The 25,517-nt window shown below is 43.8% G+C and overlaps 1 protein-coding gene across 6 annotated transcripts; it reads left to right on the forward strand.

Moving 5' to 3' along the window:
• Positions 1-1,188: 1,188 nt before the first annotated feature.
• On the forward strand, positions 1,189-23,799 carry ccdc120a (coiled-coil domain containing 120a). Of its 6 annotated transcripts, XM_055013232.1 has the most exons (12): positions 1,189-1,327; positions 1,793-1,844; positions 2,908-4,450; positions 16,014-16,161; positions 16,326-16,437; positions 17,379-17,506; positions 17,756-17,869; positions 18,086-18,227; positions 19,266-19,365; positions 19,588-20,240; positions 21,201-21,459; positions 21,734-23,799. In XM_055013232.1, the coding sequence occupies exons 4-12, from the start codon at positions 16,114-16,116 to the stop codon at positions 21,819-21,821; spliced, it is 1,644 nt and encodes a 547-aa protein (XP_054869207.1). In that variant the 5' UTR covers positions 1,189-1,327; positions 1,793-1,844; positions 2,908-4,450; positions 16,014-16,113; the 3' UTR covers positions 21,822-23,799. The 6 variants fall into 6 exon arrangements, with proteins under 6 accessions (XP_054869207.1, XP_054869205.1, XP_054869206.1 ...); XM_055013230.1 differs by lacking the exons at positions 1,189-1,327; positions 1,793-1,844 and adding an exon at positions 18,868-18,921 and having other exon boundaries at positions 3,865-4,450; XM_055013231.1 differs by lacking the exons at positions 1,189-1,327; positions 1,793-1,844; positions 2,908-4,450 and adding exons at positions 9,383-10,590; positions 18,868-18,921.
• The last annotated feature ends 1,718 nt before the right edge of the window (positions 23,800-25,517 follow it).

Raw genomic sequence — 25,517 nt, forward strand, 5'->3', positions numbered from 1 at the left:
CGGCACCGCCCTCACCTGGTTCACATCATATCTCACTAATCGACAACAATTCATCAAGGTCAACAACTGCACATCACCCACCGCCCCCCTGTCCCATGGTGTCCCTCAAGGATCAGTACTTGGCCCCCTCCTCTTTATCCTGTACCTCCTCCCCCTCGGCAACATCATCCGCCGCCACAACCTACACTTCCATTGCTACGCCGACGATATCCAACTCTACATCTCCACCAACACCACCGCCACCACCACCCTCCCCTCTCTCTCCAGCTGCCTGGCCGACATTAAATCCTGGATGAGGAAAAATTTTCTCCTGCTAAACTGTGACAAGACTGATCTCATCCTTATCGGACCTAAATCACTCACTCCATTTCCCCACCCCCCCATTACCATTGATAACACCACCCTATCTCCTTCTGCTCACATCCGCAACCTCGGTGTGATATTTGACAGCAACCTCACTTTTGAACCCCACATTAATCAGATCACCAAAACTGCCTATTTCCATCTCCGCAACGTCGCCCGTCTCCGCCCCTTCCTCTCCTTCTCAGCCGCTGAAACCCTCATTCATGCCTTCGTCACTTCCCGCCTTGACTACTGCAATAGCGTTCTCTTCGGCTCCACCTCCAAAGTTCTCAATAAACTTCAACTCATTCAAAACTCTGCTGCCCGACTCCTCACCCGAACCTGTTCTCACGACCATATCACACCCGTCCTGCGGAACCTCCATTGGCTCCCCATTTCACACCGCATCCAGTACAAACTGCTTCTCCTCACCTTCAAGTCCATCCATAATCTAGCCCCCTCTTACCTTACCGATTTGCTCCTCCCCTACACCCCCCCCAGGAATCTCCGTTCCTCCCACACAAACCTCCTTTCCATCCCGCACAGGACCAGCCGGCGACATTGGGGGGACAGAGCCTTCGCCATTGCCGCCCCCACACTCTGGAACTCACTCCCCCATGCCCTCCGTGACTGCACCAACCTCACCACATTTAAATCCCTTTTAAAGACTCACCTTTTTAGATCTGCTTTCCTTAAGTGATTCTGTATTTTATCTTGAACTTGTTTACTACCTACTGATTTTAATTATCTGTTTTGTTCTATCTTATTGTATTTTATGTACAGCGTCTTTGAGCTTTTGGAAAAGCGCTTTATAAATAAAATTTATTATTATTATTATTAGGTCCGACCTCGTCCTGCCGGGTCCAGACCTCCAGCCTCTCCAATGCCCACATCGACCACACCACCAAACCCGCCGTCATCTTCCGCATCGCCGCCCGCAACCAGAAGGGCTACGGACCGGCCACACAGGTCCGGTGGCTGCAGGGTGAGAACCAGCAGAACCCAGAGACCCGTTAGAACCAGCAGAACCCAGAGAGACCAGGTAGAACCAGCAGAACCCAGAGAGACCAGGTAGAACCAGCAGAACCCAGAGAGACCCATTAGAACCAGTAGAACCCAGAGAGACCAGGTAGAACCAGCAGAACCCAGAGAGACCCATTTGAACCAGCAGAAACCCGTTACAACCAACAGAACCCAGAGAGACCCGTTTGAACCAGCAGATCCCAGAGAGACCCGTTAGAACCAGCAGAACACAGAGAGACCCGGTAGAACCAGCAGACCCCAGAGAGACCCATTTGAACCAGCAGAACCAGCAGAAACCCGTTACAACCAACAGAAACCAGAGACCCATTAGAGCCACAGCTCAGTCAGAACCAGAGTTCAGTCAGAACCAGAGTTCAGTTAGAACCAGACATGTTTGAGGACGTCCATGATGTTTTTCTGTCTGCAGAATCCACTAAAGACGTCAAACCTGCTGTGAGGAGAACCGGCACTCCTGATCAGTAAGAAAGCCTCATCTACTACTACAGGTGTACTACTACTACAGGTGTACTACTGCTCCTACTACTACAGGTGTACTACTACAGGTACACTACTACTACAGGTGTACTACTGCTACTACTACTACAGGTGTACTACTACTACTACAGGTGTACTACTACTACAGGTACACTACTACTACAGGTGTACTACTGCTACTACTACTACAGGTGTACTACTACTACAGGTGTACTACTACTACAGGTGTACTACTGCTACTACTACTACAGGTGTACTACTACTACTACAGGTGTACTACTACTACAGGTACACTACTACTACAGGTGTACTACTGCTACTACTACTACAGGTGTACTACTACTACAGGTGTACTACTACTACAGGTGTACTACTGCTACTACTACTACAGGTGTACTACTACTACTACAGGTGTACTACTACTACAGGCACACTACTACTACAGGTGTACTACTGCTACTACTACTACAGGTGTACTACTACTACAGGTACACTACTACTACAGGTGTACTACTGCTACTACAGGTGTACTACTACTACAGGTGCACTACTACTACAGGTGTACTACTGCTACTACTACTACAGGTGTACTACTACTACAGGTACACTACTACTACAGGTGCACTACTACTTCTACAGGTATACTACTACTAAAGGTATACGACTACTACTACAGGTGTACTACTACTACTACAGGTGTATTACTACTGCAGGTGTAGTACTACTACTACAGGTGTGCTACTACTACAAGTGTTGTACTACCACTACAGGTGTACTACTGCTACTACAGATGTACTGCTACTACTACAGGTGTACTACTACTACAGGTGTACTACTACAGGTGTAGTACTACTACAGGTGTAGTACTGCTACAGGTGTAGTACTACTACAAGTGTACTACTACGAGTGTAATACTACTACTATTACAAGTGTACTACTACAGGTGTAGTACTACTAAAGGTATACTACTACAGGTGTACTACTATTACAGGTGTACTACTACAAGTGTACTGTGTCTGATTACTGTTCTACCTGTATTTTTATTAGCAGTAAACCTATTGGACCAAAGAAGTTCAGAACCGACCAATAGGAGGACTGTGATTGGTTCCTGTCGTCTTAAGCTCCGCCTAGCACCTGGTTCCCATGACGAGGAGGAGGAGGCGGAGTTTTGAGAGTTATGTAAAGGACTTGTAGGATATTTGTACATTATTGACCAATCAGAGTTCTTCTGTGTTGTCATGGAGACGGCATGTGGGCGGAGTCAGTTTAAGGTGAATATAGATGTAGCTGATATCACAGGTGGGCGGGGCCCCTGCAAAGGGGCGGGGCTAACATGTTTTTCATTTTTATAAAGTTTTTCAGTGGTTTGTTTGTGAATATTTTTGGCACAATAAAGATTTTTAGAGCATTTCCTGGTTCTGACTCCAGTTCCTGGTTCCAGTTTAACCAGTTTCACTCCAGTATTGGATCAGAAGAACCAAACCTGGGTTCTACAGAGGTTCTAATCAGTTCTGAACCCAAATACAGAAAATGAGAAGCTCAGAGAACCTGGATCAGTATCAGCTGACTCTAATCAATATTTTTATTGGTCATCTCACGTTGGTTCTCCTGCTTTGATCTTTTAACTATTTTAGAACATTTTTAGTTTTAAATATTTTGATCTTCATTAATGGTGATTTCAAGTTTTGTATTTTAGGGCGGATCAGTGGTTAGAACCGCCGCCTCACAGGGAGGAGATCCCTGGTTCTGGTTCTGGTCTTTCTGCACGGAGTCTCCAGGTTCTCCAGGTTCCTCACACAGTCCCACAACATGCTGAGGTTAACTCGTGATTCTAAACTGTCGGTCTGTGTAGCCCCGTGATAGACTGTTACCTGTCCAGGTGAACCTGTGATAGGCTCCTCCCCCTAATGAGGATTAAGGTGTATAGATGATGGTGGATTAATTTTAATAAAATTAGTTTTTTCCAGAGGTCTTATAATTGAAATATTATTATATTCTTAAACATTTTTAAATATTTAAAATGAAATCTTTCAATATTTGTGATGTTTGCTGATGAAACCTTCATGAATTCGGTTTATTTTCTGTTTGAAGTTGAATCTGACCTAAATCTAAATCTCAGATTTATTTCTAAAAGAAAACAATCAAATAATGAAATATCCGTGACAACCGGAAGAGAAACTGAAACTAAAGCTACGTCATCCAGGTGAGTCCGGATCGATCATTGCCTCATGGATTATTGATTTTTGTTTTTTCATGTGAAAACCTCACAAACATCTTCCGCGGAGCTGCCGTGAGCGCGCATGGGCGAGGACGTGGGCGTGCCCGCGGCTGGTGTCGTGAGCGCGTCTCGTGCTGCTGCCAGCCTCAGAGAGCGCGAGCCCCTGTTGTATCGATGAGGAGGATGAAGAGCGACGATCTGATCAGACCGTCGATCAGCCTGATCGACCGGAGCTGCAGCTGATCATCGATCATCGATCCGCTCATGTGAGGCTGCGCGCGCCGCAGCGGGAGACAATCAGCCGGTTCTGGAGTCCGGACCGGGTCACGTGACGGAGCCGCAGGTGGATCCAGCATCCGATCAGCTGATCAGGTAGGAACCGGAACCAGAACCAGAGCTGCAGCAGAACCTCCGAGTAAAACCAGCGGGTTCTGCTGCTGCTGCTGGTTCTGATCAGGAACATCTGACCGCAGCCGCTGGTTCTGATGCTCACCGACAGAACCAGAACAGAACCAGAACCAGAACAGAACCTGAGCTGCTCTCACTGAAGCTTCTTGTTGTTGTTGTGGCTGCGCGGCCCCGTGCCACGTGCTTCTGCGCGTGCGTGTGTGCGTTTCAATCCTCATGAATGATGCGCGATTCTGATCAATGACTGATTATTGATCATGTCTAATCACTGACATCTGATCGATTATCTTCTGTTTCAGCTTCAACTTCATTGATGGACTACATTTAAAAGAACCGGTTGCTATGGTTACAGCTGATGATCAATGAAGCTGATTGGTTTTCAGTTTAACAGCAGATTCAGGATGAATCCGGCCAATCAGAGAGCAGGGAGGAGTCATGTGACCAATGTATTTTTAATTAAGTTTCATTTAAAGTTTCATTCAGTCTTTAAATGTCTCATGGTGGTTCTATCAGAACCTCAGCGTGGAACCTCAGAAGGTTCTGCTGTTCTCTGAGACACATTTTACTGTTGTTCTGTAAAGTCAGAATCAGTTTCTGTTCAGGACTGATTTCAACAACTTTAATAATCATTAATAAACTCTATAATAAACCTGTCGGGTCTCTGCAGGACTCCTGGACCTGGTGCAGGTCCTGGTCCTCGTCCAGGTCCTGGTGCTGGTCCTGGTCCAGTAATCAGGCTGTTGTGGATGTTTGTGGCGTGAGGATGAGGAGGATTAAAGGACGAAGGATTTAACATAAATCTGATCAGGATGTTTCTGTGTTTGAGGACCTTCATGGAAAACATGCCCTCAGCCAATCAGATGTCAGGATTCATGAGTGACTGACTGACCAGCCAATCAGCAGCTCACACAGATCAATCACTGATCAATCACTTCTGTAATATTAGTTTTCCATTGTCTTTGGATTTGTTTTATAGAAACTAATCAATCAGTAGATATTCTGATAATCGATAAGTTTGGGTCACGCTCAGAGCTGTCCCCCAGAAACAGCAGCAGCTAGGAACTAAACTCCCTCCAACGTTTAAAGTAAAATCTGTTTAATAACCTGATTATTGATCAGAAATCAGTTTAATAAACTCAGTGCTGCCAGTCAGAATAATATTATCAGTAATAATAATCAATAATCAATAATCATTTTTATTTATGGAGCAGGTTTCATTATTTATTTACAAAGTTCTTCAGCAGAAAGAAAAAACTATAAAAAAAAAAAAACTTTTAAATTCAGAACCAGATCCTGACTGTAACTAGTTCTAGATAAACAATAACTGGTTCTAGTTAAACTGTGACTAGTTCTAGATAAAAAAAAATAACTAGTTCTAGATAAACTGTGATGAGTTCTAGTTAAACAATAACTAGTTCTAGATAAACAGTAACTAATTCTACTTAAATAACTACTTCTAGAAAAACTAACTAGTTCTAGATAAACTGTAATTAGTTCTAGATAAACAATAGCTAGTTCTAGTTAAACAGTAACTAGTTGTAGTTAAACAGTAACTAGTTCTAGATAAACAATAACTAGTTCTACTTAAACAACTAGTTCTAGAAAAACTAACTAGTTCTAGATAAATAATAGCTAATTCGAGATAAAAAGTAACTGGTTCTAGTTCAACAATAACTAGTTCTATTTAAACTCTAACTCACTCTAGATTAACAATAACTAGTTCTAGAAAAACTAACAAGTTCTAGATGAACAATAGCTAGTTCTAGTTAAACAAAAACTAGTTTCAGATAAACTAACTAGTTCTAGATAAACAATAACTAGTTCTAGATAAACAATAACTAGTTCTACATTTAAAAAGTAACTGGTTTCAGATAAACAATAAATAGTTCTCTTTAAACTCTAACTTGTTCTAGACCAACAATAACTAGTTCTAGAATAACTAACTAGTTCTAGATAAACAATAACTTGTTCTAGATAAACTGTAACTAGTTCTAGATAAAAAAAAAGTAACTGGTTCCAGATAAACAATAAGTAGTTCTATTTAAACTCTGACTCGTTCCAGACCACCAATAACTAGTTCTAGATAAACAATAACTAGCTCTAGTTAAACAATAACTAGTTCTAGATCAACTGTAACTAGTTCTAGATTATCAATAACTATTTCTAGATAACCTAACTAGTTCTAGATACCTTAAATATTTCTAGATAAACAATAACTAGTTCTAGGTAAACAATAACTAATTCTAGTAAAACAATAACTAGTTCTAGATAACCTGTAACTAGTTCTAGAAAAACAATAACTCGTTCTCGAAAAACTGTAGCTAGTTCTAGATAAACAATAACTAGTTCTAGGTAAACAATAACTAATTCTAGTAAAACAATAACTAGTTCTAGATAACCTGTAACTAGTTCTAGAAAAACAATAACTCGTTCTCGAAAAACTGTAGCTAGTTCTAGATAAACAATAACTAGTTCTAGATAAACTAACTAGTTCTATATAAACAATAACCAGTTCTAGATAAACAATAATTAGTTCTAGATAAACTGTAACTACTTCTAGTTAAATAATAACCTGTTAGTTCTAGTTGAGCCGTTGTTCCTCAGTCCATAAAATAGCGGCTGATGTTTTTGCTGAGTCATCTCACCGAGTCATGACTCATCACATCTGGAGCTCCGTTCAGGCTGAGGTTTTCTGACAGGAGAGGATGAAAAAACTGATCCTAGATCAGCAGAATATGACTAAAATGTCCAGAAATATGAGCAGTAATCTCTGAACATTTTCAGTTCAATGAAGGAACTTTATACTAAAAACACAAAATACTGACAATATCAGACAAACATTAATAAAATGAAAACATTTCAAAGTAAAGAGAAAAGAACTGTCTAAAAAAAATCCAGAAAAACAGAGATATGGTCAAAATGAAACTGTCAAAATAAAATCAATGAAATGTCCAAAAATGTTTCTGTTGAAATATTATCTGAAAACTGTAAAATAAATCCAAACCTTTGAATTTGTATTAATATTTCATACATGTCTGGTGTCATCATTGAACAGATCTGAGTCACATTCATGAACCGACTGTTTGTAATTTTATTTTCTGCTCAATAAAAAGAAAATATTCTAAAAATATGATCCAAATTCAAAACGGAAACTTTTAAAATGATTTCACATAAAAAATTATTCTAAAAACACAAAATTAATATGAAAAAATACAGAATCAATTCTTCTGTGAATTTTATAAATAAATTTATAGTTTTAAACTAAATTTGATCTATTAAATAAAAATTCAGATATTTCATTATCGACTGAATTCACTGCTTTTATCATTCAGGTTTAATATAATTTAATAATTTCACATATTAAACTTATTTGACAAAAGATTCAGTAAAATTCCAGATCTTTTAAAGCGTACCTCAGTTACCTGTCCAGACTCACCTGGTGTACAGCTACACACTCACCTGTCCACTGCTGCTGTTCTTCAGGTGAAACCGTTCTGAAGGTTCTTTGTTCTTTTTGCTGAAAACAGAACCTTCAGAACCAGCTGCTGGAGACACAACACACACACACACACACACACACACACACACACACACACACACACACACACACACACATACACGCACACACACATACACACACACACACACACACACACACACACACACACACACACACACACATACACACACACACATATACACACACACACATCAACACAACAACATACACATATTAACACAACACACACACACACACACACACACACACACACACACACACACACACAGACAGTGTGCCCGGGGGTTGAAAGGTTATTGGCTGCTTGGCTGGAGCTCTCAGCCAATCCGGTGAGAGAATTGAGAGTTGGGATTTTCTGCATTGTTGCTGAGCAGAGAATCAGAGGGATGACCTACATTCGTCCTGCTGTGTGTGTGTGTGTGTGTGTGTGTGTGTGTGTGTGTGTGTGTGTGTGTGTGTGTGTTTTCATATGAAGCCATGACACTGAGATGATCTTGTGATCTTGTGAGGATTCTGGGGGTCCAGACTGGATCTCAGAGTTCTGGTTCTGATCCTGAAGCTCAGTGTGTGTTTTATGTCCAGACTGACACACACTGAGACTACTTCAGGTGACATCACAGTGACATCACAAACACGGCCGCTTAGTGGGCGGAGTCACTGACAAACACTACATCAGAATAAAACCTACAACTCCCAGAAGCCCCCTCTGTGAGAGGTGTCCAATCAGAGAGCTGCAGGGGCTGCAGCAGGGTCAGGTTCTAGATTCAGGTTCCGGATGAGGTTCTAGCTCACGGTCTGGATCAGGGTCTTGATCAGGTTCTAGATTCAGGTTCTGGATGAGGTTCTAGCACACGGTCTGGATCAGGGTTTGGATCAGGTTCTGGATCAGGGTCAGGATCAGGGTCTGGATCAGGTTCTAGATCAGGGTCTGGATCAGGTTCTTGATCAGGTTCCGGATGAGGTTCTAGATCAGGGTCTGGATCAGGTTCTGTATCAGGGTCAGGATCAGTGTCAAGATCAGGGTCTGGATCAGGGTCTGGATCAGGTTTACTGTGATGGTCAGAGGCTGTAACATTAATAAGGAAGAGAATCCAGATATTGAAGAATTTATGAATTCAATTCAATTTTATTTATATAGCGCCAACTACAGGTCAAATTGTCTCCAGACGCTTTCCAGAACCCAGATGAACCCCCAGAGCAGCGCTAAGGAGACAGTCGCAGAAAAACACCCTTTAACAGGAAGAAACCTGGAGCAGAACCCGGTTCTTCATGTGGGGGACCCATCTGCTGCTGGAAGGAGGGTAGAGAGGGACAGAAGAGGTAGAGAGGTGGAGGGATGGGAGAAGAGGGGGGTGGGGAACAAGGAACATATAACATACAGTTGGATACATGTGTGATCAGATAGATGATACATACAAAGTAGAAGCTAACGTAAACTGATTCATAGTTTCCTGTTCTGGTGTACAGCTCTGGCATTTAATATACTACATATATAGCTGGTAGTAACATTCAAACAGTAACTAGATGAGCAAATCAAGTATAGTGAGGGTGATGCAGAGTAGATTGGTGGGAATGGGCAGCTGGAAGCAGTGGGCTGGAGGAAGGTCAGCAGCAGCAGCATCCCACAGATGGAGATTAGGCCAGTTGGTGGGAGAACCACCACAGATGTGAAGCATCCAGCTCTGGGATCAGGGACACTCGGAGAAAGGACACAGGGAGAAACAGAGTGAGTGTAATGCAATAATGGTATATATATATTAAATATAATGGTAGATAGAGAAGGGCTCAGTGCATCCAGAGAGGTCCTCCAGCAGTCTAGGCCTATAGCAGCAGAACTAGGGGCAGAACTAAGGGACGTCCAAGAGGAAGACTCCAGCTGACCCCCTCAGGGTCCCCCAGTCAGTCCTAACGACACAAACATTAAAAATGAAAAGTTAAGAAACAAACAGGAAAACAACAACAAGCTGCAGCCTTCAAAGTAAAATTACAACGCGCTTCATATTTATGACAAATTTTCATCATCACAGGAAATGACGTCATCAAGCGGCAACAGTTTAACAGAGTATGAGAGTATTAGAGTATTAGTTTAACTGGTGTTTTAATTGTTAGAATGTTAATTTACTGGTGTTTCTGAACCACTTTTTAAAAGCAAAATAAGCTTTTCTTGTCTAAAGCAGCATTTTTCCTTCATAAAGTCTAAAAGCTTCTACATAACCTGTGAACTCTGGAGTTCTCTGTTAGTAGAACTGAACTTTATCTGACTTCAGGTCAGTTTGGGGTATCCTTCTTCTTCTAAAACATCTGCTGCAGCTCCACTTCTTGTCAGCAGTTTGTAGTTTCTGTCTGGTTTATTCTGGAGTCTTTAAGAGCTTCTATGTCAATGAACGGACTTCCTGGTAGAGTGGTAGAGGCCTTTGTTTTGATAGAGCAAGCGGAAGTGCACGTGTGTCAGCAGGTAACTTGACAGCAGGTAGACCGGCGGAGACTCAGAAACACTGAAGAGCTGCAGGCGGCGGGACGCGGCTGGAATTCGGCTCCGGTTCTGCTCCTGATGGTTCCGGAGAGCAATTCTGATCGTTCACAGGTATTTTTACTGTTTGCTGGGTTCGACCAGAACCAGAACCAGAACCAGAGAGGATGAAGGTCAACAGTAAATAACTGTTCTGAAGCTGATTGATTATTTATTGATCACTGATGGGTCTTTGTGACGTAGTGGAGGACCAGAGACCAGAACCTGGTCATGGTTCTGGTGGTTCAGCTGGTTCTGGTCTGAGTTCTGAGGGTTACCTGTCCAGATGTGTGTTCTATGAAGCAGGTTGAACTAATCCAGGCTTTCTTCAGTTATCTGGCTTCACTAAAGGTTGTTCACCCTGACTCACCTGAAAGAGGCGGAGCTACAGAGGACCAATCAGGCGAAAATTAAACTGTAAGAAAAACAAAATTTTTAAAAGACAAGAAACAAATAGTGACTTTAATTATAATAATCAATCAAATAGAATGTACTAATCTAGAATATACTGTAATATACATATATATGTGTAAATATATATATATATATATATATATATATATATATATATATATATATATATATATATATATATATATATATATATATATATTTACATATATATGTCATAAAAAAGCCAATGTCGCCGGTTGGTCCTGTGCGGGATGGAAAGGAAGTTTGCATGGGATGAACGGAGTTTCCTGGGGGGGGTGTAGGGGAGGAGCAAATCGGTAAGGTAAGAGGGGGCAAGATTGTGGATGGACTTGAAGGTGAGGAGAAGCAGTTTGTACTGGATGCGGTGTGAAATGGGAGCCAATGGAGGTTCTGCAGGACGGGGGTGATATGGTCATGAGAACAGGTTCGGGTGAGGAGTCGGGCAGCAGAGTTTTGAATGAGTTGAAGTTTATTGAGAACTTTGGAGGTGGAGCCGAAGAGAATGCTATTGCAGTAGTCGAGGCGGGAAGTGATGAAGGCATGAAGGAGGGTTTCATTCGCCTTCTCCGTCGAGACGGGCGATGTTGTGGAGGTGGAAAAAAGCAGTTTTGGTGATCTGATTAATGTGGGGTTCAAAAGTGAGGTTGCTGTCAAATATCACACCAAGATTGCAGATGTGAGCGGAAGGAGACAGGGTGGTGTTATCAATGGTAATGGGGGAGTAGGGAAATGATGGGAGTGATTTGGGTCCAATAATGATGAGGTCGGTCTTGCCGCAGTTTACCATATATATGTGTGTGTAAGTGATTTCCTGCATTATGGGATGGAGTCAGACCTGAATACACTTTAATAAACATCATGTTTAATCTATGAAGTTTAAAGTTTAACAGCTCTGATGTGTCAGTGATCAATAATCAGTTGTATTGATCAGTAAATCAATATATTAACATGATGGTCAGTTTTCTAGCAGCATTCCTGTCCTGCATCATTTACAGCAGCAGAACTTTAAAGTCCTCATTTTATTTTCCTCCTGGCTCTACATTAAACTACCTGCAGACTGAAGGAGGAACCTGATTGGTCCGTTTACTGGAGAAGAGTCACATGACTCCTTAACCTGCTTTAATGTGAACAGAGTGAAGCAGAACACCTGGAGACCAGGTACAGGTAGAAACACCTGATGTCTGACTGGAGTTCAGCTTTAGTTCAGCTGCTGACAGAGAAAGTCTGGATCTGCTGGACCTGATCCTGGTTCTGGTCTCTGGTGGACCTGATCCTGGTTCTGGTCTCTGGTGGACCTGCTTCCTGGTTCTCCAGGTGATGTTCCAGGTAGCTGCGGTCTTCTGAGAGATTTCCAGCTCTACTCCTGTCCCTGTCTGTGATTGGTCATCTGCTGCCAGCTCCGCCCCTCTCTGGTTACTGACCAGCTCCATGTGAATCCAGAGAACCACAGACATCCTGAATCTATAGAACCTTACACTCCGGCTCACTCTGATTGGCTCTTACTGTGTGACTCACTGGTCATGTGACCAGACATGGTTGTGGTTCTTCAGCACAGACCACCAACAGGAGAACAACCAGAACTTTTAAAGCATCATGAAGAGCAAACCTGCAGCAGATGGAGGTTAAATGTTCAAACCAGGACAGCAAGAGGAGAATAAAAGCAGCATGAAGACAGATTTGAGCCGCTGGTGAGAATGAAACCATCTGTAGCTAAAATACAACTAAAGAACAGATGGAACCGTTCTGGAGTTTATCCCAACAGAACATCAGCTGCAGGTCTGAACTCCACTCTGCAGGAATGTTGGAGGATGAAAGTGATGATGGAGGAGATCGTTTGTTAGAACATCAGAACGTGGGGAGGTCTGAGCCTCACTGGACTCGTGCTTTAAACCGGTTCTCTGCTGATAGCACGTCCCAGATTCTCTTCATTTGATATATTTGTTATTTAGAGCCAAAAACTATCAAATGTGTTTGCCTGAATTTTAAGAATTTCATGTTTTCAGATCTGAGAATTTTTATATTTTTACCCTCAAAAAACCTGTGAAGCCATTTTCATGGTTCAGTATCTACAGAAATCAAACCAACAGTCATGAAACGTGGAGAGAAAAGACAGAACAGTTCCATTAGTTTCAGGAGGACGGATCCAGCAGAGAACACAGTTTCATTATTGGACCTGAAGATGGAAGAAAAGGGAAAAATGTTTTACTGTTGGTGGTGTAGTGTCTCCATAAAGTAGAGAACATAGAGTCTAGATGTTCTTAGAGGTCGAGATGTTGGTGTTCTTAGAGGTCTAGGTGTTCATAGAGGTCTAGATGTTCTTAGATGTCTAGGTGTTCATAGAGGTCTAGGTGTTCATAGAGGTCTAGATGTTCATAGAGGTCTAGATGTTCTTACAGGTCTAGATGTTGGTGTTCTTAGAGGTCTAGGTGTTCATAGAGGTCTAGGTGTTCATAGAGGTCTAGATGTTCATAGAGGTCTAGGTGTTCATAGAGGTCTAGATGTTCATAGAGGTCTAGATGTTCATAGAGGTCTAGATGTTCTTACAGGTCTAGATGTTGGTGTTCTTAGAGGTCTAGGTGTTCATAGAGGTCTAGATGTTCATAGAGGTCTAGATGTTGGTGTTCTTAGAGGTCTAGATGTTCATAGAGGTCTAGATGTTCATAGAGGTCTAGATGTTCTTAGAGGTCTAGATGTTGGTTTTCTTAGAGGTCTAGGTGTTCATAGAGGTCTAGATGTTCTTAGAGGTCTAGATGTTGGTGTTCTTAGAGGTCTAGATGTTCATAGAGGTCTAGATGTTCATAGAGGTCTAGATGTTGGTGGTAGATGGAGATACTCAACCATCATAAAGGCTTCTCGTTTTTTTAGGGTAAAAATATAAAACATCTCAGATCTGAAAACATGAAATTCTTAAAATTCAGACAAAATATTTACAGAGTTTAGTTTTTATCCCTAATAAATAAATAAATAAATACATACATACATACATAAATAAAGCGTGAACAGAATCTGAGACGATGCAGCAACAAATTCCCTGAATTCTGTCTGGAAGGACTCACACTGACGCAGCGATTATCTATCGATTATTGAAGCCAATAATCAGTTATTATGTTCTGAATCAGCTGCAGGTTTTATGAGAATAATTAATTCACTCAGACTTCATGGTTTGTAGAAAAGGTTTTGGGTTCTGGTCTGAGCAGCTGCAGCTCTGATCTCTGCTCAACTCAACACCACATTTCCCCTTTTTATTCAACACTCATTTCCTTCTTCCTGTTTCCTGTCGGCTCCACTTCCTGTTCTCAGGGCTGTCGGGACGCCATGTTCTGCTGCTCTGACCTCGTGTCTGTAGAGAACCAGAGCTGTACGTTTCCAGACCATAATACTCAGTCCTTCATATAGAGTTTATTATGGTTTAAATCACAAGAGATGAAACAGCGATCAGCCGTGTTCTGGTACAGAACCAGTCATGAATGGGTTAGTAGTAGTCCTACTAACTAGTCCTCATCTAGTCAGGTTAACTAAAGCTAGAACTGCCTTTTATCATCTGTTAGTTGATCATCCGACACTGAAACATTAAAAAGCATCAAACTCTGAAAACGTTTTAAATCAGAGATCAGTCGGCTTCAGTCTGAATGTTTGGTCACCGGGTCGAACCGAGTCCAGCAGAACCAAGCAGCAGAACGGTTCTACTTTCAGCTCCAGCACTGATCAGAAACATCTCAGAGAGTTTCTGTTAAAGTCACCTTTAAACTCTCTTTGATCTGAAATAAATGTGGGCAGTAATCATGAAACAGAATATTACTGATTCTGATCACGTTGGTCTGAACTAGTTCCAGATCTGCAGGATCCAAACAGAACTAAAATAAAATTGAATTGAATTGAACTCAGCAACAGTTTGATTATCAACCAGCAGCTGGAACATCTGGATACCTCAGACAGGTCAGCTGTTCATCGGCTGTTTATCGGTTGTTTGTCGGCTGTTTGTTGGCTGTTTATTGGCTGTTTGTCGGTTGTTTGTCGGCTGTTTGTCGGTTGTTTATGGGCTGTTTAGCGGTCATTTATCGGCTGTTTATCGATTGTTTATCAGCTGTTTATCGGTTGTTTATCAGCTGTTTATCGGTTGTTTATCAGCTGTTTATCAGTTGTTTATCGGCTGTTTATTGGCTGTTTATCGGTTATTGGCTGTTTGTTGGTTGTTTATCAGCTGTTTATCGGATGTTTATCAGCTGTTTATTGGCTGTTTATCGGATGTTTATCAGCTGTTTATTGGCTGTTTATCGGATCTTTATCAGCTGTTTATTGGCTGTTTATCGGATCTTTATCAGCTGTTTATTGGCTGTTTATCGGATCTTTATCAGCTGTTTATTGGCTGTTTATCGGCTGGTGTATTGACTGGCTGTGGATAATCAATATGTTCCACCGTCACTGAGGGTTCATGTCTGAATGCAGGAACGTTAACAGAACTGAACACTGACCTCAGTCTGAATGACGGAACAGACTGAAGAACCTGAACTGTAGGGAGCTGAGATGTGTCACCGCTCTGGTTTTCACTGTAAATAAAGTTCAGATAAGTTTGTGTGTTTTGTCTGCAGAGGAACGTGTTGGGACTCGATGTTCTGAAAACTTTAATCTGATCTCAGTCTGCAGCTCCAAAATTTAACCCTGAAGATCCCACAGAGATGGGATTTAAACACATCTCTGCTCATCCCAAGAGATGCAGCAGCAGCTTCAGAACACACTGATCGTCTGGAGTTCCTGCTAAAACCCTACAGAATGTCAGCTGATCACTGAGAATGATCAGAAACATCAGGAGATCTAACGTTCACCCCTGAGGAACACCAACATGTGAAGACTAATTGTGTTCATTTTAGTCTTCTTCTGTCAGATTTGGTTTTACCTGGACGTGTTTCTGCTGCAGCGGAAACATGTCTAGGTAAGAACTCACCTTTACTAATTTATCGGAGCAAAAGAAATGCTAATCTGCTAAACGTGGGAACATGTAACCATCTCACTGCCTTTTGATTGGTCTTCAGTCTGTCCTCCTCTTCTTCTGTGGTTCCTCACAGGTCAGCATCTCTGAGCACCGTTCAGCTCCTTCTGCAGGCTGATCTGAAAACTGCATCTAACCGCTAACAGCTAACAGCTAACAGGTGGGGTCCTAACTGGATGGCCACAGGAGTCAACTACTGGAGCTCTGATGAACCCAGGTACAAGGTGGGACCTGTTAATTAGTCCTCAGACCTGTTAACTAGTCCTCAGGTGTGTAAACTAGTCCTCAGGTCTATAAACTAGTCCTCAGGTCTATAAATTAGTCCTCAGGTCTATAAACTAGTCCTCAGGTCTAGATGTTGTTGTTACCTGTTGTCTCACCTGTGCAGGTGAGTCCCAGTGTGTGGGCAGGTGAACAGGAGTGGAGCAGCGAGGACGGAGGGGGTGGAGTCACATGGGAAACACAAGCCATGGAGGTCACAGGTCAACTCATCTCACCTGGTGAGAACAAACAACAGAACGTTACATCACATTTACCTGAATGTTCCCTGAGTGTTCCCTGTATGTTCCCTGAGTGCTCCCTAAATGTTCCCTGAGTGTTACCTGAGTGTTACCTGTATGTTCCCTGAGTGCTCCCTAAGTGTTCCCTGAGTGTTCCCTGAATGTTACCTGTATGTTCCCTGAGTGTTCCCTGTATGTTCACTGAGTGTTACCTAAGTGTTCCCTGGGTGTTCCCTGTATGTTCCCTGAGTGTTACCTGAGTGTTCTCTGAATGTTAAATGAATGTTCCCTATATGTTCCCTGAGTGTTCCCTGAGTATTACCTGAATGTTACCTGAGTGTTCCCTGAATGTTAAATGAATGTTCCCTATATGTTCCCTGAGTGTTACCTGAATGTTACCTGAGTGTTCCCTGTATGTTACCTGAGTGTTACCTGGATGTTCCCTGTATGTTCCCTGAGTGATACCTGTGTGTTCCCTGTATGTTCCCTGAGTGATCCCTGTGTGTTCCCTGTATGCTCCCTGAGTGTTCCCTGAATGTTCCCTGTATGTTCCCTGAGTGATCCCTGTGTGTTCCCTGAATGTTCCCTGTATGTTCCCTGAGTGATCCCTGTGTGTCCCCTGTATGTTCCCTGAGTGATCCCTGTGTGTTCCCTGTATGCTCCCTGAGTGTTCCCTGAATGTTCCCTGTATGTTCCCTGAGTGATCCCTGTGTGTTCCCTGTGTGTTCCCTGTATGTTCCCTGAGTGATCTCTGTGTGTTCCCTGTATGTTCGCTGAGTGATCCCTGTGTGTTCGCTGTATGCTCCCTGAGTGTTGCCTGAATGTTCCCTGTATGTTCCCTGAGTGATCCCTGTGTGTTCCCTAAATGTTCCCTGTATGTTCCCTGAGTGATCCCTGTGTGTTCCCTGAGTGTTACCTGTGTGTTACCTGTGTGTGTGCAGACCCTCTCACCTGTCTGGACAGGAAGCAGAGGGAGCGAATCGTGGAGCTGCAGGAGAAGAGGCGGAGCCTGCAGACACTACTGAGCACGCGATTAGCTGAGCTGAGGCGCATCTGTCTGCAGGAGGCGGTGAGTGATGTCACAGTGAGAGCCAAAACACGACTGGTCAGCTGACAGTCCCCCAAACTCCTCCCCTAAATAGTGACTGCCCAATCACAGCATAGCAACCATAACTAGGGAGGGAACGCAACAATCTGAATCTCTTGTTCTGGTCTGTGGTCCCCAGACCTCCACAACTAGTCCTCAGTGGGCGGGGCTTGGACTGCTACCTGGATGTGATGTAATCCCAGGTGTGTTTGCTGTGTTCTCACTGGTCAGGAGCTGACAGGTGCGGTGCCCAGTGAGTTCCCCCTGGAGGCAGGAGAGAAGCCCCCCTACATCCGGCGGAGAGGTGGAACGTCCCGCCACGGAACCAGGAAGTGTCGAGTGGAGGTGAGCAGGTGGAGCGGTGCGTTCAGGTGCTGATGGGAGCATGGGACACCTGAACCCTCCACCTGGTTGGTAACGTTCACTCATGTTCAGGTAGTTCATATGTACTGATCAGGTGTGTGTGGGTGTGTGTGTGTGTGTGTGTGTGTGCGTGTGCGTGTGCGTGTGCGCGTGTGCGTGTGTGTGTGTTTGTGTGTGTGTGTGTGTGTGTGTGTTCAGGATGACGACTCTCAGCGTTCGAAGTTGAAGAAAACTTTATTCAGCGGAGCTCTGAGGAAACACAGCGACTCTGAACACAACGCACACAACCGGACACACACACACCATGGCAAGAGGACCGTGCACAGAGGCTGCCACACAGGTAACACAACACACACACACACACACATGCACACGCACACAGCTGGCAGCAGATTAGAGGACACTGTTCGAGGACGATGAGGAAACAGCATCTTCCTGCCTTTATACTCAACTTGTGTGTGTGTGTCTGTGTGTGTGTATTATGTGTGTATGTGTGTGTGTGTTGTGTTGTGTGTGTATTATGTGTGTGTGTTGTGTGTTGTGTGTGTATTATGTGTGTGTTGTGTTTTGTGTGTGTGTGTATTATGTGTGTGTGTGTTGTGTGTGTGTGTTGTGTGTGTGTTGTGTGTATTATGTCTGTGTGTGTTGTGTGTGTGTGTTGTGTGTTGTGTGTATTATGTCTGTGTGTGTGTTGTGTGTGTGCTTTTGTTGTGTGTGTGTTGTGTTTTGTGTGTGTGTGTGTATTATGTCTGTGGGTGTGTATGTGTTGTGTGTCATATGTCTGTGTGTGTTTTTGTTGTGTGTGTGTGTGTGTGTGTGTGTGTGGGTGTGTGTTGTGTGTGTGTGTTTTGTATGTGTGTTGTGTGTGTGTGTGTGTGTGTGTGTGTGTGTGTGTGTGTGTGTGTGTGTGTGTGTGTGTGTGTGTGTGTGTGTGTGTGTTGTGTGTTTTGTGTGTGTGTATTATGTGTGTGTTTTTGCAGATGACACGGTGCGGTCAGAGAGCAGCTCCACATCAGACTCAACACACGACAACGGTAACTCAGCTGCATGTTCTACCTCTTGGTCCGGGTTCTGGTTCTGGTCTTACTGGGCCCAGCTGGTGGTGCAGCGCCCCCTGTTGGCTGTGTGAAGTTTTATTTGATGGTGGGGAGGGAAACTGATAGGTGGTTTAGACTGATGTTATGTTCACATTCAGGTTCCACCTGGAACAAAGGAGGTTCTCCAACACTAATCTAGAATGCATTCCAGAGATCCTAGAACCGCCCCTCTAACCCTGACTGTTACTGGACCATTAAAAGCTCTGAGGATCAACAGAACCTGCTGACTAGTTCTAGCTTCCCAGTTCTGAGCAGAACTCCGTCCGTCTGTCTGTCTGTAGATGAAGGAGTGTCTCAGTGTCGCCTCCCGCTGGTCTCTGCCAGTTCTCCAGTGGATGTTTTCTACCAGAACAGAACCAGGAGGAACTCAGTGCACATCAGGTAGATCCACACGTCACCGAGGCCACGCCCACTCTGACCACCTGCAAGCTGAAATAACACACAGAGACCAGTAGAAACACTAGATCACATCCAGGTTACTGGTTGACTCTGATCAGATCAATGATTCTGATCAGATCAATGAGTCTGATCAGATCAATGAGTCTGATCAGGGATCAATGACCACAGACCTGTAGCTGATTGAAGTCTTGGTTCTGGTTTCAGGTCGGACCATCCAGAGACCCAGAAGCCCCTCCCCCTGCCTCCCCTCCAGCCTCCCCCTCCCCCCCCTCGCTCTCAGGACTCCTCCTCCTCCTCCGGACCCTCGGACCCCGGGGCCGGGTCGGAGGGGTCCAGGACTACGGCAGCCCACCGTAGTAACAGCTCTGACGGCCTCCTGGACCGCATGGCCCCCCAAGAGGAGGAGGGGGGGGCGCAGCAGGGTGGATTGTGGGTAAACGGTGTGCCGGAGTCCAGGGGGGCGGGGCGTGGCCGAGGAGGGCGGGGCTATGGCGACGTCCTGTTGGACTACGTCTGGGGGAAACAGCAGCAGCTGCAGCGGCAGCAGTCACATGGCGGTCGGCAGCCAATCACATCGCAGCACCAGCTCTACAATGGATACTCCACCCAGCAGGGAGCCCCGCCCACCTACCGCAGTCACCACAGCGACCAGCGGCGGGTCACGGTGACGCGCACCAAATCCTGCGGCCCGTTCCTTCCAGCACAGCAGACTGATACCCACAATGCCCCTCTGCCCGCCATCCAGCCTGACCCCCACCCCCACCTACTGCCCCCAGCCCCCCCACAGCTGCCCCCCTCCCAGGACTCCCAGCTGGAGGAGGCGACCCGCAGCCTGCACAAGGCCCTGGCTCTGGAAGGTAACTAGAAACAGAACAAGAACTAGAACTAGAACCATCACCTTAACTATAAGATCACTAGAAGTAGAAATATAGCTAGAGCCATATATAACTAGAACCATCACCTTAACTAGAACTATCACCTTAACTAGAACATCACTAGAACTAGAACTAGAACCATCACTAGAACTAGAACCATCACTAGAACCATATATAACTAGAACCATCACCTTAACTAGAACCATCTAGAACTAGAACCATCACTAGAACTAGAACTAGAACTAGGGCCTTAACTAGAACCATCACCTTAACTAGAACCATATATAACTAGAACCATTACCTTAAATAGAACCATCTAGAACTAGAACCATCACTAGAACTAGAACTAGAACTAGGGCCTTAACTAGAACCATCACCTTAACTAGAACCATATATAACTAGAACAATTACCTTAACTAGAACCATCTAGAACTAGAACCATCACTAGAACTATAACTATAACTAGTGCATAACTAGAACCATCACCTTAACTAGAACCATCTATAACTAGAACCATCACCTTAACTAGAACCATATATAAATAGAACCATCTATAACTAGAACCATTACCTTAACTAGAACCATATATAACTAGAACCATCTATAACTAGAATCGTCACTATAACTAGAATCTTCACTATAACTATAACCATCACCTTAACTAGAACCATATATAAATAGAACCATCTATAACTAGAACCATTACCTTAACTAGAACCATATATAACTATAACCATCTATAACTAGAATCGTCACTATAACTAGAACCTTCACTATAACTATAACCATCACCTTAACTAGAACCATCACTATAACTATAACTATAACTGTGTTGATGTCAGTAACCAGCTGGGGATCAGCTGCTGATCTTCGTTCGTTAAATGTTTACCTGTTCACCTGTCATTCACCTTAAAGTGTGTGTTCAATGCTGCTGATTGGCAGGTCTGAGGGACTGGTACCTGAGGAACACCGTAGGCTCCTCCAACCAGAACCAGGTGAACAGTAAAGCTGCCCCCAGGGTGAGCAGAGGGGTCAAAGGTCAGCACGGTGGAGGCGGAGCTCTGCAGTGCAGACGGACGACTCACGGCGTCATTCAGCCATCGACCTATCAGACGGAGACGAGTCAGCACCACGCCGCGACGCATCACAAACCCACGCTGCCGCACTCGGCCACGTTCCACGGACAGCCGCTGACCGGCAGGTAGGTCATCCGACCTCCAGTACCCACAATGCTCAGCGGCTAGCTGGCCAATAGCAGGCCTCAAAACGAAACTAAATTAGATTAAATAAAACTTTACAAATTAAAGGAAATCACCAAATGATTGAATTTAGTTAAATTTAACAACACGCTATAAATAAAGACAAACTAAATATAATAAATAATATAATGAGGTTATATATAAAATAAGACTTTATTTTGTTCAGTCGAACTAAACGTTTCCTGAAGGTTAGTAATTGGTTCCTCTCTCTCTCAGGTCTGTGGCGGGCTCGCTCTACCACAAAAAGGAAGTTCCTCTCAGAGAGCCGGCGGCTGACCAGCCGTCTCCCGGGACCCTGGTCTGACCTCTGACCAATCAGCAGCCTCATCTGAAGCCCCGCCCACTGCGATGTCACACAGGCAGTGATGATGTCACTGTCTTTGTGGACCTCAGGGCAGAGCCTCGGGAGGAGACTCCAGGTGTGACCTCACCTGGAACCCAGCAGGTGGAGCTTCATATCAGGGACCTCAGCAGAACTGAAATCAGGAGTTCTGCAGCCAAAGACTCGCTGGAACCCGCTGTGATGTCGCTTTCTGCCGTGATGTCACGTTCTGCTGCCTGATGGTGGATCCTACAGGGTGGGGAAACCTCAGGTCCTCGGCCCAAAACAGGGTCCCACATTCACCGACACATCCAGCAACCCCTGACCAAAAACTACCAGCAAGTTCTCAGTGCAACACACCAGCCAATCAGAGCATAGCTACAGACCAGCCAATCAGAACACACACCAGCCAATCAGAACACAGCTACAAACCAGCCAATCAGAACAAAGACCAGCCAATCAGAACACACACCAGCCAATCAGAACACAGTTACAGACCAGCCAATCAGAACACAGACCAGCCAATCAGAACACAGCTACACACCAGCCAATCAGAAAACAGCTACATACCAGCCAATCAGAACACAGACCAGCCAATCAGAACACAGCTACACACGAGCCAATCAGAATGCAGCTACACACCAGCCAATCAGAACACAGACCAGCCAATCAGAACACAGCTACACACGAGCCAATCAGAATGCAGCTACACACCAGCCAATCAGAACGGAGCTACACACCAGCCAATCAGAACGCAGCTACACACCAGCCAATCAGAAAACAGCTACATACCAGCCAATCAGAACACAGACCAGCCAATCAGAACGCAGCTACACACCAGCCAATCAGAACACAGACCAGCCAATCAGAACGCAGCTACATACCAGCCAATCAGAACGCAGCTACACACCAGCCAATCAGAACACAGACCAGCCAATCAGAACACAGCTACACACCAGCCACTCAGAACGCAGCTACATACCAGTCAATCAGACTGTATTGATGCGTACTGATGTGTTTTATCAGGGCTGATATTTATTATTGCTAATCAGGGAGATCGATAACTGATATTTTATCAGCTGATCAGTGGAAGCTCCAGGCTGGATGAAGATGTTTAGATGTTTTAATGACCTCATCGATGAGGAGTTCAAGGACCATCGGACAGTTTGGTTTTTACAGCGTCTCCTAATAAATGGAGTCATGTTGCTGATTTTTTAAAGAGTAACTGTCTCTGGAACCTGCCGGCAGGTTTTTAATTTCAGATCAGACAATCGATCTGTCACCGCTCTTCCCAAAGTGGAACCAGGACCTCTGGGATGGGTTCTGCCGTCTCTTTTTGAGGTTTGTTGTGGATGTTTTTGGGGAACTCTGCTGTTCTGTAGCTTCTTCTGTCGCAGCTACGATTCCTCAGGCGTCCAACAGTCCGACAGACTCCATCCTCACAGGAGACGAGCAGGTTCTGGTTCTGGTTCTGGTTTTGACATCTGCAGTCGGAACATCAAGAGTTTCAGATCGCAGACAGAACCGAGCAGCAGATGGATGACTTCTGTTCAGTTTCTGTATTTTAATCTGCTCAGACAATCAGACTGTTTTATACCGACGACGCTGACATCCCCAGCTGACATCACCAGCTGTTTTCTAAGGCGATCAGGTGACCTGCAGACCCCTCAGGTGAGTCCAGACAGGAAGCAGCAGGTGAAGGTCTGGACTTGATGTCTCTGCACTAAAACTGCTGCAGTCGAAGTACCTGAACTTCAAACATGGTACTTTTACTGCGTTCCTTCATGTAGAACTGCAGTTTCCTGATTCTCAGAGGTGAAGATTTGCTGCTTTCAGTCATTTGTTAATAATCAGGGATGTTCTGATCCGATCAGGGAACTTCATCCTGACCTTTATCTCATGTTTGTACAGATTATTGATCATCAGCACAACTGATAATCAATAAACAGCTAATCAATAACACTCATTAAGAGGCTGTTTATTACTCCTCCTGCTGACACATTATTAGTAATGATGACAGATAAATTCAGTTTCATTCTGAGCTCTGGTTGGAGGTCATTAACCTCCTCAAGTCTTTGTCATGGTGCCTGTTGCTGCTAAACTCCCATAATGCTCTCTGCTTTAACCTCCTCTGGGCCGTTTCTCAATTCTAAGAACGCAAGCCCGTACTCGCGTACTTGCGAGAGGGTTAGGGTTAGGGGTTAGGGTAACCCTTAACCCTAACCCTAGAACACATTGAGGCTGAAGTGCAATTGGAACACCAGTGTACTTGATGATATCACCACCTCGGTTCATCTGCTCCGGTTGTTTTCACCATGAAAAACAACGAAATGGAACAGAAATAATAACACAGCCTTGCATGTTCATGTTTTAATATTAAAACAGTTACTGTGTATATATATATATATATATATATATATATATATATATATATATATATATATATATATATATATATATATATATATATATATATATATATATATATATATGTTCAGGTTTGTGAGATTGTCATAAATCTTTTTTTTAATGTTGTAGAGCCGCTGATTTATTGACAGCTGCAGTTTGTGATGAACTGAACCGTCTCATTCTCAGTTCTATCAGTGGATCCACTAAAACTTTTCAGAAACTGATTGCTGAAAAAATATTAAACCTTCACAAGGACACCTCCTAAACAGGGTTGGATGGTTTAGTTTTATTATTAACATTAATAAAATACATTAGTCTACGTTCTACATCCAGAGCTGCTGTTTGACCGGGGTTAGGGTTAACCCATGTCCCTGGAATAAAATATTGCTTAAATGTTATTTTTACTGCACAGTAACAGTCATAAGAATAGAACAAAGTTGTACTACAGGTAATGAAGACAGACAATAATTCAGAAGAACACAGTCAGCGATCGCGTAAAACAAGAACAATATTATGTTATGAATATTAACTTTAACTTCTTTCAAGCCCATTTTTCTCTGAACAGTGAAAAAATCCGCCATGAGGCCAAAGTGTGACCATTAGATAATCATAAAACTACTTATATCCCTGTTTAACAGCTATAGAACCGTCAGAGAACCACTATAGAACCGCTATTGAACCGTCAGAGCCAGCGGCAGATTTCTAAAAGTCTTGCCGATATCAGGCTGCTCTCTGACCGGCCGCTCATAGCCGTCTAACCTGGACGCTCACATCTCTGAAACTGTTGGAGTAAAGTTTTAATCAGGCATTATCTGGATAAACTGACCACATATTTGATGTTTACACAACTACTTTCTCGCCTGAAATCATCGGAAAACTACATTTTGTATCATAATAACAGTAGTATTCCCAAAAAAAAATTGTTACCTATGTAAGTTTCCTCCTCGGTCTTTCCCGCTGGTCGGCGCGAAATGCATTATGGGTTATTTGGCCGCCCTAAGTTCACACAATTCTGGTCCGATGCAGTCTCGATAAATGTGGGCGGAGCCAGAACACTTCCGGGTATTATTTCTGTTCTCGGACAGTTGCATTCTTTGAATTGGAACAGTACTCAGTCTCCAAATGACGACGTTTCACAAGAACGCGAGACTGCAAGTACGGACAAGAACGCATGTTGAGAAACGGCCCTGGTCTCTACAGGATTAAACAGGAAGAGGCTCCACCTGGTGGAACAACCAGGAACTACAGCTGATTTCCTCCGTAGTTTTA

The sequence above is a fragment of the Amphiprion ocellaris genome, chromosome 8 (assembly GCF_022539595.1).
Source record: "Amphiprion ocellaris isolate individual 3 ecotype Okinawa chromosome 8, ASM2253959v1, whole genome shotgun sequence".
NCBI classification, from domain to species: Eukaryota; Metazoa; Chordata; class Actinopteri; family Pomacentridae; genus Amphiprion; species Amphiprion ocellaris.

Excerpts from the sequence above, each read along its gene's own strand:
- ccdc120a (XM_055013230.1), top strand. The coding sequence starts at position 16,114 with ATGGCCACAGGAGTCAACTACTGGAGCTCTGATGAACCCAGGTACAAG. Across the intron at positions 17,507-17,755 it reads GCATCTGTCTGCAGGAGGCG|GAGCTGACAGGTGCGGTGCC; the intron begins GTGAGTGATGTC and ends CTCACTGGTCAG. Across the intron at positions 18,922-19,265 it reads AGACTCAACACACGACAACG|ATGAAGGAGTGTCTCAGTGT; the intron begins GTAACTCAGCTG and ends GTCTGTCTGTAG.